The sequence below is a fragment of the Nicotiana attenuata genome, unplaced genomic scaffold (genome assembly GCF_001879085.1).
Source record: "Nicotiana attenuata strain UT unplaced genomic scaffold, NIATTr2, whole genome shotgun sequence".
In the NCBI taxonomy this organism is placed as follows: Eukaryota; Viridiplantae; Streptophyta; class Magnoliopsida; order Solanales; family Solanaceae; genus Nicotiana; species Nicotiana attenuata.
This window is the reverse complement of record NW_017675522.1, coordinates 26,585-41,996: the sequence shown is the minus strand read 5'-3', so window position 1 is coordinate 41,996 and position 15,412 is coordinate 26,585. Positions and strand designations below refer to the sequence as shown.

At 44.0% G+C, this 15,412-nt stretch overlaps 1 protein-coding gene across 1 annotated transcript; it reads right to left on the bottom strand.

Moving 5' to 3' along the window:
- Window positions 1-9,494: 9,494 nt before the first annotated feature.
- LOC109220164 lies at window positions 9,495-10,470 on the bottom strand. Its single transcript, XM_019384627.1, has 2 exons — window positions 10,140-10,470; window positions 9,495-9,598 (listed from the first exon to the last, which is right to left on the bottom strand). Exons 1-2 carry the CDS (start codon window positions 10,468-10,470, stop codon window positions 9,495-9,497), a joined length of 435 nt encoding a protein of 144 aa, XP_019240172.1.
- Between the last annotated feature and the right edge of the window lie 4,942 nt (window positions 10,471-15,412).

Below are 15,412 nucleotides of genomic sequence, written 5' to 3'. Positions count from 1 at the left end.
TAATCTTCACCAGGAAGCTCTCAAAATGATCAACCATGGAGGAAAAATGACCCAAAATCGCGGATGAAGTGACTTAAAACATTTTTCCCAGTTCTGACCTCTCTTCATCGCGTTCGCGACCTCAACCTCGCGAACGCGAAGCACACTTTTTTTAATTTCCCAAAATCAACCTTATGCGAACGCGACCTACTCCCTGCGAACGCGATGCACTAGCCTTATATACCTACGCGAACGCGGTCCGACATACGCGAACGCGAAGAACAACTGCTCCTGGACCTAAATCCTTATACGCAAAAGTGAACAACCTCCTGTGAACGCGAAGCATCAGCTCCCATCCTTTCGCGAACGCGAGCCCTCAAGCGCGAACGCGAAGGCTTAAATTCCTTCCTTCCAAATTCCTTCTATGCGAACACGAGTCTCCTCTCGCGAACGCAAAGAGATAAATCTCTGCAACACTGAACCTTCAATTTTTGCAACTTCCAAACTCCAAAAATGGTCCGATTGACCATCGGAAACTCACCCGAGGCCCCCGGGACCTCAACCAAAAGCACCAACACATCCTAAAACCCCATTCAAACTGGTTCCAATCACCAAAACACCTCAAACAACACCAAAACCATCAAGTCACATCGAATTCAATCCTAAGTTTTCCAAAAACTTCCGAAACACGCATTTGATCAAAAACCCAACCAAACGACGTCCGAATGACCTGAAAATTTGGACACACATCACAAATCACATAACGAAGCTACAGCAACTCTCAAAATTCCATTCCGACTCCCAGATCAAAATCTCACCTATCAACCGAAAATCGCCAAAATACTAACTTCGCCAATTCAAGCCTAATTCTACACTGGACTTCCAAAACCAATTCCGATCACGCTCCTAAGTCATAAATCACCCAACAAAGCTAACCAAATCATAAAGACTCCGATCCGAGCTCGTATACAAATAAGTCAACTCTTGGTCAAATCTTTCGAATTCCAAGCTTTCAACTGAAACTGTTCTTTCAAATTCATTCCAAATTTTTCTGAAAACCAAAACCAACGATCTACATTAGTCATAATAAATAACACGGGGCAAGTCATGCCCGAGATCTGGTGATCGAAGTGCAAAAGCTCAAAACGACTGGTCGGGTCGTTACATCATGTCACGACCCAAATCCCGGTCGTGATGGCGCCCAACACACTGCTAGGCAAGCCCGACCATTTACACAACCTTAACAAAATAACCTAGATGGATAAATAAATATTCACAAGTAAAAATAACAATTTAAATGCGGAATCCCTAAAATAATTTCTAACATCCGAAAACCCCAAAATGAAATACTAAATAGCCCACAGATCTGGTGTCACGAACATGAGCCTCTAATACAAAATATTCACCTAATCACAAGTCTGTCTAGGAAAGTAAATACGAATAAAAGGATAAAGATAGATGGGAGAGATCAAGGCTGCGAACGCCATGCAGCTACCTCGATACTCCCGGATAAACGCTGCTCAGCCAACAAGTCCTCTCTCACCCTGTGGTGTACCTGAATCTGCACACAAGGTGCAGGGAGTATTGTGAGTACTTCCAACCCAGAAAGTAATAAATATAAATAAAGTTTGAGGATAAGAAGTCCTAAATAACACAAGGTAAAGCTATAAATACAATAACCCTATAAGACAATTATAATAATACCACAACAGATGAAGAATAAATGACAATTAAATATGCAATGCAACACATAAACCGGTACCTCCAGTACCCCACTGCGGCGTGCAGCCTGCTCTATTTATTTAACGTCGACGGCGCTCACTGGGGGTGTGCAGACTCCGGGAGGGGCCCCTTACGGCCCAAGCGCGATAATAAGCCATATCGTGGCATCAAACAGGCCCTCGGCCTCATATCAATATCAATATCATACCACTGCGGCGTGCAGTCCGATCCCATACTCAGTTCAAAATCACATAAGCCTTTCGGCACAATAATATAAAAATATTCAGCCCAAACTTCATTTAAAATATTACTTTAGTTTCTACTTTTAGAAAAATGGCTGAGTTTACAAAAACAGTGTTAAATACCAGGACTGAGTTCAATATCTAGAAATATGGTAAGAAACCTGTTACACCCCAAGTTTTCATACGTGAGAGTACGTCGTAAGTCATTGATGTAAGCTTGAAAATGAGATTATATTTGGAAGCAAATAAAGTAAGTTAATAATGTTACCTTGGAGGTTACAAATAGTTAAGATCATGAAAAACAAGTACCAAAAGGGTTGGAAAGCTTAGTCGCTAAACGAATTGAAGAAAATAGGTTTCGTCGAAAATCGACAAGTTTGGAATGTAATAACATATTCTTTTGGGGAGAGACTAGGGTGATTAACATGATGAGGAGGTTAAGTTATGAGTTATTGTAGTCGTATGATAGTCGTGTGTTATGTTTTGAAGTCAAGCGAGTTGTGGAATAAAAGTTGGAAAAAGGTCATCACAAGTTCCATTCATAAATGTGCTGAAAATTAGGTCAAATGTAACTGAGCTTTTCTCCCAATATACTTGGAATTAGGGGATGATCTACATATCAAATTGAAGATCTACGAGTCTAGTTTCCAAAGCATTAAACTGTTAGTTGATACGATATTGGAGTAGAGAGATATTTGCATTTTCGCGAGACAGCGCAGACTGGTAGGTGACAAGTAGGTGCATCACCTACTTGCCAAAATGAGAGGACTTAATTAAAAGCCCCAAAGTCGGCCAAGAGGGGTCTTTTAAGGAATACAAACTGAGTTATTTCACCTGTATTTCAGACCAAGAAAACCTAATTGAACCCCTGCAACTCCTCCCCCAAATCCCACACAAACCTTAGGGTATTCCGGGTGTTACGACGCGATTCTAGTGCTGAAAAGTCCGGACAGCATGCTAGTTTCTCTTTCTCCTTCTTGTATCCGGGTTGAGGAACTTATTTTTGATGAAAAAGGACCAGGTTTCGTGGGTGATACTCAGTACAAGGTAAGTTTATGCTTCTCCTTCCATTATCTATGCGTTTGCGAGTTGTAACTCGATCGTAAAGAATAGACCTAGCTAGTTTCGGAAGAATGGTATGTTGTTTGATCTTGTGCAATGGTTGGCTGGTTGTGAACTTATTTTTAAGTTAAATTCATGGCTGGTTTATTGTATAAGAGGTGTAATGATGTACTTTTGGTTGTATTTCTCAATTTGAAAGAAAAGACAAGTCGAAACGTGTTTAAGTAAACCGAAAAAATTATGTTTGAGTTGATGAACTTGTGGGACTGTTTTTGGGCTGTTTCGTGTTGGTATTGGGTTGTCTCTTTTACTACTATTTTTATTGAGTTGAGAGGAGGAAGGGTGTGGAGAAACACCACATAATGGCAAGGTTGTTTGTTGGTCGTTCATCGTAACATTTTCGGATTGTTTGACACTATTATGGTTGTCGTGTTGTGTATGAAGTGATAGGGGTATGTTGGGCTGTTTGTGATTGTTTTGACTAGAGTGAAGTCATATATATAGGGGAGGTGCTGTCCATTTCATAGTAAAATAGATTGTGGTTGATACATAATAGTTACGACGCTTAAACGATAACGAGAGTGTCATTTCTCTTATTGTAGACTAAGGAGCCGTGAAATTGCATAGCTTGAGGTTGGGAAGAATATACAAGGTATGTTAAGGCTCTTCCTTCATTCTTTTGGCATGATCTAAAGTGAAACGAACATAAACGATACGCTATTTCATAATGAATCTACTCCTAGCAACTAAGGTTGTCCATGTTATTCTTTCCTTACAAAGTTATTCCAAGAAAGTGTATATGATCCTTAAGACCTAGTGAAGTTCATATTGATGGTATGATGTCCATAATGTTAATCGATGGTGCAATGACCTTATGTCACTCCAAAAGGTTTAGAACGTGACTCCATGAGTCCAGCATGCATTATATATGTATCTATTTTACGCTACCGAGCCGCGCTATAGTCGGTCGGGTATGGCACCTATGTGCAACCACTGATCAGTTGGGTTTACCGAGCTCCACGTGGCCGGGTACGTTTTTACCGAGTCCTCTTTGAGGCCGGGTATGATATGATGATGATGATGCCCACAGAGGCGTATGTTTTTTAAAAAGTTTATGTATATATATGTATTATGCATTTCATGTCAGTAGCCGCCAGAGGCACTTAGATGTTACAGGTTGTATCTCCTCTATCTCTCTTTACATTACTGTTCTTATTTATGCTTTCCTGCCTTACATACTCGGTACTTTATCCGTACTAACGTCCCTTTTTCCCGGGGACGCTGCGTTTCATGCCCGCAGGTCCCGATAGACAGGTTGACATTCCTCCTAGTAGGCTATCAGCTCAGCGAAGGTGTTGGTGTACTCCACTTGCTCCGGAGTTGCCTATTTGGTTAGTATGCTTTGGATATGTATTGATTGGTATGGCTGGGCCCTGTCCCAACCTTTATGATATTAGGTACTCTTAGAGGCTTGTAGACAGATGTCAGGTGTATGGATATTTGTATGGCCTTTTCGGCTTATGTTTTGAGTTTAAAAATGGCCATGTCGGCCTTATAGGCCCGTATGTCACATGTATAAGTTTGCATATCATGGTGGGTCGTCAGATGTTGAGTATTCCCCTATGTTTCATTCTTGTTATCTCATGACGAGTTTTCTAGCTCATTTACCATGATAGTATGATAAGAAAGATATGTTATGTTGGTACTCGGTTGAGTAAGGCACCGGGTGCTCGTCGCGGCCCATCCGGTTTGGGTCGTGACAAAACCAGTAAAAATAATCCCTGAAGGATACAAGTAGTTGGCACGAAGCCCAACTATGACAATTAATCCATTTTTATAAGGATATCACAAAACTACAATCAATTAGGTAGTAATTTTATTAAGCGGGATGGACCAAGTCACAATCCCCGACGGTGCTCTACCCCACGCCCGTTATCCGGCGTGCAAGTCACCTCACATAGCACTACATTGTGCAAATTCGGGTTTTCAAACCCTCAACACAGCATTTACATTTATTACTAACCTCAAGCTGGCCAAAGTCCTAGCTTGCTATGCCCTTGCCTTTCGAATTAACCTCCTCGTGCATCGAATCTGACCCAAACCACAACGAATACGTCACAATAGGCTAAGGGAACATAACCCAATCGAAAAGACTCGAAAAATATTGATAATCACGAAATTTGCAAAACCCGAGCCCCGGGCCCACTTCTCGAAAAATCGGAAAATTAACATCACCGATTCCTCATCTCTCCACGAGTCTATACATACCAAAATCTCTCAAATCGGACCACAAATGGCCCCTCAAATCTCAAATTTAGAATTTCAAACTCAAGCCCTAATTTCTTCCAATTTGGGCTATATTCTCATGAATTTCAAGGATGATTCTACAATAAAATCATGTTTTTAACTCATAAGACTTACCTTCAGTCGATCCCAGTTGAAACTCTCTTCAATCTCCGTCCAAAAGCTCTCAACAATGCCCAAAAATGGTGGAAAAATGGGTTGGGTTCGCGGATGAAATGTTTTAAAACATTCTGCCCAGGTCTGACCCCTCCTTCTTCGCGTTCGCGTACAGTATCTCGCATTCACGAAGGCCAATTTCCAGGCCCTTCGCGTTCGCGTAGCAAGTCTCGCGTTCGCGTAGGGCAAATGCCCCCAGGCCCAATTTTCCTTCTACGCGTTTGCGGTTACTCTCCCGCGTTCGCGTAGCACCTTGACCCACTCCTTCGCGTTCGCGACTCCCCCTTTGCGTTCGCGAAGGCCAACATCACAGCCTCCCATTTTCTTTTTCGCGTTCGCGAGACTCCCCTCGTGTTCGTGAAGAAGGAAACCAGATACCAGCACAGCAATCAACAAGTCCCAAAAATGACCCGTTGGGCATCCGAAACACACCTGAGGCCCCCCGGACCTCAACCAAAAACACCAACACATCCTATAACATCATTCAAACTCGTTCCAATCATAAAAACACCTCAAACAACACTAAAACCATCATTTCTCATCGAATTCAAGCCTAAGTTCTTCAAAAACTTCTGAAACACGCATTCGATCAAAAACCCAACCAAATCACCTCCGAATGACTTGAAATTTTGCACACACATCCCAAATCACCTAACGAAGCTACTGCAACTCTCGGAATTCCATTCCGACCCTCGGATCAAAATCTCACCTATCAACCGGAATTCGCCAAAATGCTAACTTCGCCAATTCAAGCCTAATTCTACACCGGACCTCCAAAATTACTTCCGATCACACTCCTAAGTCACAAATCATCCCCTGAAGCTAACCAAATCATCGAAATTCATATCCGATCCCTCTAACACATAAGTCAACGTCCGATTGACTTTTCCAACTTAAGCCTTCTTAAAAGAGACAAAGTGTCTCATTTCTTATCAAAACCATTCCAAACCAACTCTAACACATCAAATACTGATAATGGAACATGAACAAGCATAAAATGGGGGAAACGGGGCGGTAACACACGTGACGACGAGTTGGGTCGTCACATCCTCCCAACTTAAACAAACGCTCGTCCTCGAGCGAGTCAAGAAACATACCTGAAGCCTCAAATAGGTGAGGGTATCTGCACCGCATCTCCCGCTCGGTCTCCCAGGTAGCCTCCTCCACGGGCCGACCTCTCCACTATACTTTCACCGAAGCAACATCCTTTGACCTCAACTTCCAAACCCGACGATCCAAAATGGCTGCTGGCTATACCTCATAAGTCAAGTCACCCTCCTGCTGAACTGTATTGAAATCTAGAACATGGGAAGGGTCCCCAATGTAATTCCGGAGCATAGACACATGAAAAACTGGATGCACGCCCGACAAGCTAGGTAGCAAGGCAAGCTCATAAGCCACCTCCCCGATCCTCCTATGTACCTCAAAAGGCCCAATGAACCGCGGACTTAGCTTCCCTTTCTTCCCGAATCTCATAACACCTTTTGTGGGTGAAACCTTTAGTAAGACTTTCTCACCAATCATATACGATACATCTCGGACCTTCCTGTCTGCATAACTCTTCAGTCTCGATTGTGATGTACGGACTCTCTCCTGAATCACCTTCACCTTCTCCAATGCATCCTGAACCAAATCTGTCCCCAACAATCTAGCCTCCCCTGGCTCGAGCCAACCAACTGGAGATCTACACTGCCTCCCATATAAGGCCTCATACGGTGCCATCTGAATGCTGGACTGACAGCTATTATTGTAGGCAAACTCTGCAAGCGGTAGAAACCGATCCCATGACCCTCCAAAATCAATAACACAGACACGTAACATATCCTCCAATATCTGAATGGTGCGCTCGGACTGCCCGTCCTGAGGGTGAAAAGCTGTGCTCAACTGCACCTGAGTACCCAACTCTCGCTGAACCGCCTGCCAAAACTGAGAGGTGAACTGAGTGCCCCGATCTGATATGGTGGAAACTGGGACACCATGCAATCGAACTATCTCCCGAATATAGATATCTGCCAGCCGCTATGAAGAATAAGTAGTACAAACCGGAATGAAGTGTGCGGACTTGGTCAGCCTGTCTACAATCACCCAAATAGCATCAAATTTCTTCAGAGTTCGTGGGAGTCCGGTAACAAAATCCATAGTGATCCTCTCCTACTTCCACTCAGGAATAACCATCTGCTGATGTAAGCCACCCGGTCTCTGATGCTCATATTTCACTTGCTGACAATTAAGACACCGGGCTACATACTCCACAATATCTCTCTTCATCCTCCGCCACCAATAGTGCTGTCTGAGATCCTGATACATCTTCGCGGTACCCGGATGAATGGAATACCCCGAGCTATGGGCCTCCTCCAATATCAACTCCCGAAGCCCATCCACGTTGGGCAGGCAAATTCGGCCCTGCATCCTCAACACACGATCATCTCCAATGGTCACATCCCTGGCATCATCATGCTGAACCCTGTCCTTAAGGACAAGGAAATGCGAATCATCATACTGACACTCCCTGATGCGGTCATACAAGGAAGACCGAGAAACCACACACGCCATTTCATGACCCAATTTAGGATCGTGATCGGCGCTTGGGAGCAAGTGCTCCTAAGTAAGCCTCATCGGAAATTTTACAAAAAATCGGGCAGAGTTTCCCCTATTTTTAGACCATTCCAAAAATTTCCCTGTCTCAATCAGCAACCAAACATCCTAATATTATACCAAACAATGGACAACTTATCAATTTTAACAAAACAGAAGTCTCCACCATTGCTAATCAACCAACTAGCAACCAGAAATACTAATTATCTCCAACTTTAATACTACAGAACGATACTCAACATAAGACTAATAGCAAAATAATACTCATGACACTAAAAGAATGACTATGGAGCGACTCTAAGAATTCAAAGAATGACCATAACAATTGATGAAAATCTCTGCCCACGCAAACAAGTGCGAGGCTCACCAAGAATTTTCAACCTGTGCGCTCTAATTAATGAAATCCTCACCTGCGTCAACTGCTGTCTCTATAAAAAAAATTAGCGGGGAATGAGTCGCTAGCTCAGTGAGTAATAACACTTAACCACAATTTGGGGACAAGTCAGAAACATGCTAGTATCTCAAAGAGAAAATACATAAAAATGCCCTTTCAGAAACAATAAATAATTTTCGGCCTCATCATGCTTTCCTTGTAGTATAAAACAATTAATAATTCAGGAATAAGCTCGGTAACCACTGTATAATATCAATATTCAAATATGGGAGGTTTCAATGAACGGATCATGTAATCGGTATAACTGTGGACTTCTTCGCAAGAAGTCATATATATAACGGTAGTCCCTACTCGATGGAAATCGGTAACGGTATACTAGTTCTACCTTCCCACTAGCGAGGGCTATAACGGTAATCGGTAATAACAAGGTGCACCAGGTTTAACGAACCCGCCGTTAGCTACGGGATCCTTCAAAGTCTACTCCCATTTATACTTGTCTCTGTAATCCGTATATATACTCGTAGAAACTATTTTAAAATAATATAGGGCATTTCGGTTCTTATCAAATCATATAATTTCCTTTCGATAATAGTAAATTCAAGTAACGGTAAAACAAGTCTAGTGACAACCAAAATATTTAAAACCACGGTATTCATCTCAAATAACTATTTCGGTATCATATCGGGTAAAAGACTTGTCCCACATGCAACTTAAATAATCGGTAACATATTCATATTAAAAATCATGTGTAAATCATGCAAGTTATGAAAGCACAAATTGCGGTAAGATTACTACTCACTATACTCGTGACGAAATACCAAGCGCGCAACTTAATTAAAATTAATCTCTACGAAGACCGGAACTCTAAATTGATTAGACCTCTATGTGACTACTGAAAAGGCTGCAATTTCTGAGTAATAATTACCCTCTTTAAAAACCCCAAACCACTCAATAATCATCAATTCCTCACAAAACCCCTGATAATTCTCTCTCTGAAACTCTCCAAAGCTCTTCACACCACCAAAATTCTCTTAGGGTTTTCAGAAATTCCTCACCATGACAAATCCCCAAGACAATCCTGGCACTTCACCACCTGTTTCACCCAACACCTCATCTTCCACACCACCGGTCGAAAACCCAAAACCTAGATTCCATCGCCAGAAAATGCTAGCAAGAAAAACTGTAGCTACAGGTTCTTTGAGAAAAACTTTGAATGAAAAACTTCAGTCCAAACAAAAGAAAACAGGCCCAGCAGCTGAGACCAACTCTAGCTCTGAATCTGATGATTACATCTCCACCAGTGAAGGAGATGAACCTGGGTCTTCTGNGCGTCTTGTTCCTCTTCAAGCCTCGTGTCCTTGTCTCTCCGGGCCAATAATTTGGTTTTGACTCCAAGTTGATGCTAAATCTTCTCGCTCTCAATTTGATTACCGATTAGAATTGTAAACGTTTTTCCATGTTTTCTTTTATGTACTCCATTTGTTGGCAGGAAAGTCCTTTCCTCTCTAAACCCTTATTAGTTCTCACGCCCTACTATTCTAATGGGCTTTGGCCTCATAAGTTGCTTTATTTCTTTTTATTTAATTGTTAGCTAAATGACCAATTTGCCCTCGGATTAAATTATGGGGTATTACATTCTCCCCACCTTATAAAATTCGGTCCCCGAATTTAATTCTGGTACGTACCTGTAGACTGAAATAAGTGAGGGTACTTGACTCGCATATTATCCTCTATTTCCCAAGTAGCTTCTTCAACGGCATGATTTCTCCATAAAACTTTTACGAACACAATTTCTTTTGACCGTAGCTTTCTTACTTGTCTATCAACAATTGCCATCGGCTCTTCCTCGTAAGACAACTTCTCATCAAGTGGTATAGTTGGTGCTTCAATCACCTGAGATGAGTCTGATATACATTTTCTTAGCATTGAGACGTGAAACACTGGATGAATAAAAGATAATTCAGGAGGAAGTGACAAACGATAAGCCACCGCTCCCACTCGGTCTAAGTATCTCATACGGTCCTATAAACCGGGGGCTCAACTTGCCTCTTTTCCCAAACTGCATTACACCTTTCATAGGGGAGACTCGTAGGAACACTTTGTCTCCAATTGGGAACACTTATTCTCTTCTTCTCTTATCAGCATAAGACTTTTGTCTGCTTTGAGCTNCTCTCCTCAACTGGAATGTATGCCAAGCTCCCCATACTCACCGACTTTCGGCTCAAAGCATCGGCCACTACATTGGCCTTCCCCGGGTGATACAGAATAGTAATGTCATAATCCTTAAGTAACTCCAACCATCTACGCTGCCTCAAATTAAGATTCTTTTGCTTGAACAACTGCTGAAGATTGTGATGATCCGTGAATACCTCACAGGATACGCCATACAAGTAATGCCTCCAAATCTTCAGTGCATGAACTATAGCAGCTAGCTCCAAATCATGAACGGGGTAGTTCTGCTCATGGGGCTTCAACTGACGAGAAGCATACGCAATAACTCTACCCTCCTGCATCAAAACACAACCAATCCCAACTCTCGAAGCATCGCAATATTCCGTATAAGATCCTGAAGCTGATGGCTAGACTAACACTGGAGCTGTGGTCAAAGCCGTCTTGAGCTTCTGAAAGCTCTCCTCACACTCGTCCGACCATACAAATGAGACACCCATCTGAGTCAACTAGTTTAAGGGCGATGCAATAGAGGAAAAACCCTGCACAAACCGGCGATAGTAACCTGCCAACCCAAGGAAGTTGCGAATCTCTGTGGCTGAGGTCGGTCTAGGCCAACTCTGCACCGCCTCTATCTTCTTTGGGTCAACCTGAATACCCTCGCTGGACACCACATGTCCCAAGAAAGCCACTGAACCGAGCCAGAACTCACACTTGGAAAACTTTGCATAAAGCCTCTCCTCCCTTACTCTGCAACACAACTCGCAAATGCTGCGCGTGCTCCTCCTGACTGCGCGAGTATACCAGTATATCGTCAATGAACACTATGACAAATGAATCTAGGTAAGGCCGGAACACACTGTTCATCAGGTGCATGAAAGCTGCTGGGGCATTGGTCAGCCCGAAAGACATGACAAGAAATTCATAATGACCATATCTAGTCCTGAAAGCAGTCTTATGAATATCTGAATCCCTGATCTTCAGTTGGTGATAACCCGAACGGAGAACAATCTTGGAGAACACCCTCGCTCCCTGAAGCTGGTCAAACAAATCATCAATGCGGGGTAGGGGATACTTGTTCTTAATTGTTACCTTGTTCAATTGCCTATAATCGATGCACATTCTCATTGTGCCATCCTTCTCTTCACAAATAGAACCGGTGCACCCCAAGGTGATACACTAGGCCGAATAAATCCCTTATCCAGGAGCTCTTGAAGCTGCTCCTTCAATTCTTTCAACTCTGCTGGTGCCATATGATATGGTGGAATAGAAATAGGCTGAGTAACCGGCACCAGGTCAATACCAAAATCAATATCCCTGTCCAGCAGCATACCCGACAGGTCTGCGGGAAACACATCGGGAAACTCCCTCACAACGGGAACAGACTCAATGCTAGGAGTCTCAGCTCCCACATCTCTAACAAACGCCAAATAGGAAAGATAATCCTTCCCAACCATACGCTGGGCCTTCAAGAAAGAAATAACTCTGCTAGGAATATAGTCAGTCACACCACGCCACTCGATCCGCGGTACACCCGGCATAGCCAAAGTGACTGTCTTAGCATAACAGTCTAGAATAGCATGACACGGAGATAACCAGTCCATGCCCAGGATAACATCGAAGTCTACTATGCTCAATAGCAATAAATCAACTCGGGTCTCCAGACCCGAGATCAAATAATACTGAGGCGTCTCTGCGACAGACTGAAATAATACCTGTAATGACAGCGTCTGAAGCAATGGCATCTGTCCTTCCCGGCATCGCGTAGAAACGAGCTTGGCCACCGCCTGAGCGATCTCCACCTCTGGGGCGACCCCTGGCTGTCTGATCTCCACCCTTAGCTGACTGGGCGGGTGATGAAGTAACTGGAGCAGAAGTCGAGGGCTGACCCCTCTGCTGATGCTGTCTCCCACGAAGGCGAGGGCACTGCCTCCTAAAATGACCCAACTCTCCGCACTCATAGCAGCTGCCCAGTACTGAAGAAGGGGACTGATGAGAACCTCTCGCACCGGAGTGACTAGCAGATGCACGCGGCGCAAAAGAACCCTGAACTGATGGGGCATGAGATGAACTCTGAGCTGGGAGGGCGCTGAGTGAAGTCTGACCCTGCTGGGGCCCATGATGACCACGGCCTGAAGATCCCCCACGATACTTTGGACGAGCTGACTGAGCAGGCCTGAAAGAGCGACCTCTACCCTGCTGGAACTGACCCCTCGAAGGAGCACCACTGTAACTGCCTGATCCACGAGGCCTCTTAGCCTCCCTCTCCTCTCGCTCTCTACGGCGAACTGACTCAATCTCACGAGCAATGTTTACCACCTCCTCAAACGTAGCTCCCAGTACTCTCTCTAGTCATCAGAATACGGAGATGGTAGTTAAGACCATCCAAAAATCTCCCGATCCTCTCACGATCTGATGGAACCATCCAAGTAGCATGACGAGCCAGCTGGGAAAACCTCATCTCGTACTGAGTCACTGTCATATCTCCCTGTGTCAGCCACTCAAACTGCCTACGCAACTCTTCCCTACAGTACTGAGGTATATACTTCTCCAGAAAAAGAGCTGAAAACTGCTGCCAAGTCAGATGTGCTGCACCGGCAGGCCTACGCCTCTCAAAGTCCTCCCACCAAGTAAGAGCAGCCCCCGTGAACTGAAAAGTAGTAAATGCCACACCAATCAACTCAAGGATCCCTGCCGTACGGAGCATACGCTGGCATCTGTCAAGAAAACTCTGGGCATCCTCGCCCTCAGCACCACCGAATGTCGGAGGCTGGAGTCTACCAAACCTCTCGAGACGACGCTGCTCATCGTCTGGCATAGCTGGAACCACAAAACCCTGAGCTGGTGCAACCTGCTGAGCTGGAGGTGCCTCCGGTGTCTGTAGCCCTTGCACTCCCTGCATTACCTGCGCAGGTGTGCAGGCATCGGGGGTCTGATTGCCTCCCCCGGTCTGTGAAGTAGCTGCTGCTGCTGTGGTGGCTGAAACTGCCTGAGCCAAGCCAGTACAGACCGTCAAGATCTGTGCCAAGGTCTTTTGAAGACCCGAAATCACAATAGGCACAGCTGGTGCCTGAGCAGGTGGTGCTGGAGTCTCCACCGCTGGAGCCTGATCCTGAGCTGGGGCAATTATCGGATTAGCAGGTACTGCCCCGGCTACTCTACCCCTGCCACGACCACGACCGCGTCCACGGCCTCTGGCGGCCTCAGTAGGTGGCACTGGTGGTCGTCCGTCGCGTTCAGTAGCTCGTGTTCTCACCATCTGTGAGAGAATAGAATAGCAAAGATTTAGTTCACAGTTCAACAAAACCGCAGGACAAGAGTTTCAAGAATATGAAGTATTTCCTAAAGGTTCTGCAGCCTCTCGAGGATAAGTACAGACGTCTCCGTACCGATCAACGAGACTCTACTAAACCGGCTCATGACTCGCGAGACCAAGTAACCTAGGCTCTGATACCACCTTGTCACGACCCAAACCCCGATCGTGATGACGCCCAACACACTGCTAGGCAAGCCCGACCATTTACACAACCTTAACCAAATAACCAGAGGATAAATAAATATTCACAAGTAAAAACAACAATTTAAATGCGGAATTTCTGAAATAATTTCTAACATTCGAAACCCCAAAATATAAAATACTGATCAGCCCACAGATCTGGTGTCACGAACATGAGCCTCTAATACAAAATATTCACCTAATCACAAGTCTGTCTAGGAAAGAAAATACGAATAAAAGGATAAATATATATGGGAGAGATCAAGGTTGCGAACGCCATGCAGCTACCTCGATACTCCCGGATACTGCTGCTTAGCTAAACAAATCCTCACTCACCCTGTGGTGTACCTGGATCTGCACACAAGGTGCAGGGAGTATTGTGAGTACTTCCAACCCAGAAAGTAATAAATATAAATAATGTCTGAGGATAATAAATCCCAAATAAACACAAGGTAAGGCTAATAATACAGTAGCACTATAAGACAATTATAATAATACCACCACAGATAAAGAATAAATGACAATTAAAATATGCAATGCAACACATAAACTGGTACTCTCCAGTACCCCGCTGCGGCGTGCAGCCCGCTCCATTTATTTAACGTCAACGGCGCTCACTGGGGGTGTGCAGACTCCGGGAGGGGCCCCTTACGGCCCAAGCGCAATAATAAGCCATATCGTGGCATCAAACAAGCCCTCGGCCTCATATCAATATCCATATCATACCACTGTGGCGTGGAGTCCGATCCCATACTCAGACCAAAATCACATAAGCCTTTCGGCACAATAATATAAAAATATTCAGCCCAAACTTCATTTAAAAATATCACTTTAGTTTCTACTTTTAAAAAATGACTGAGTTTACAAAAACAGTGTTAAATACCAGGACTGAGTTCAATATCTAGAAATATGGTAAGAAACCAGTAAAAATAATCCCTGAGGGATTCAAGTAGTTGGCACGAAGCCCAACTATGACAATTAATCCATTTTTATAAGGATATCACAAAACTACAATCAATTAGGTAGTAATTTTATTAAGCGGGACGGACCAAGTCACAATCCCCGACGGTGCTCTACCCCACGCCTGTTATCCAGCGTGCAAGTCACCTTACATAGCACTATATTGTGCAAATTCGGGTTTTCAAACCCTCAACACAGCATTTACATTTATTACTAACCTCAAGCTGGCCAAAGTCCTAGCTTGCTATGCCCTTGCCTTTCGAATTAACCTCCTCGTGCGTCGAATCTGACCAAAACCACAACGAATACATCACAACAGGCTAAGGCAACATA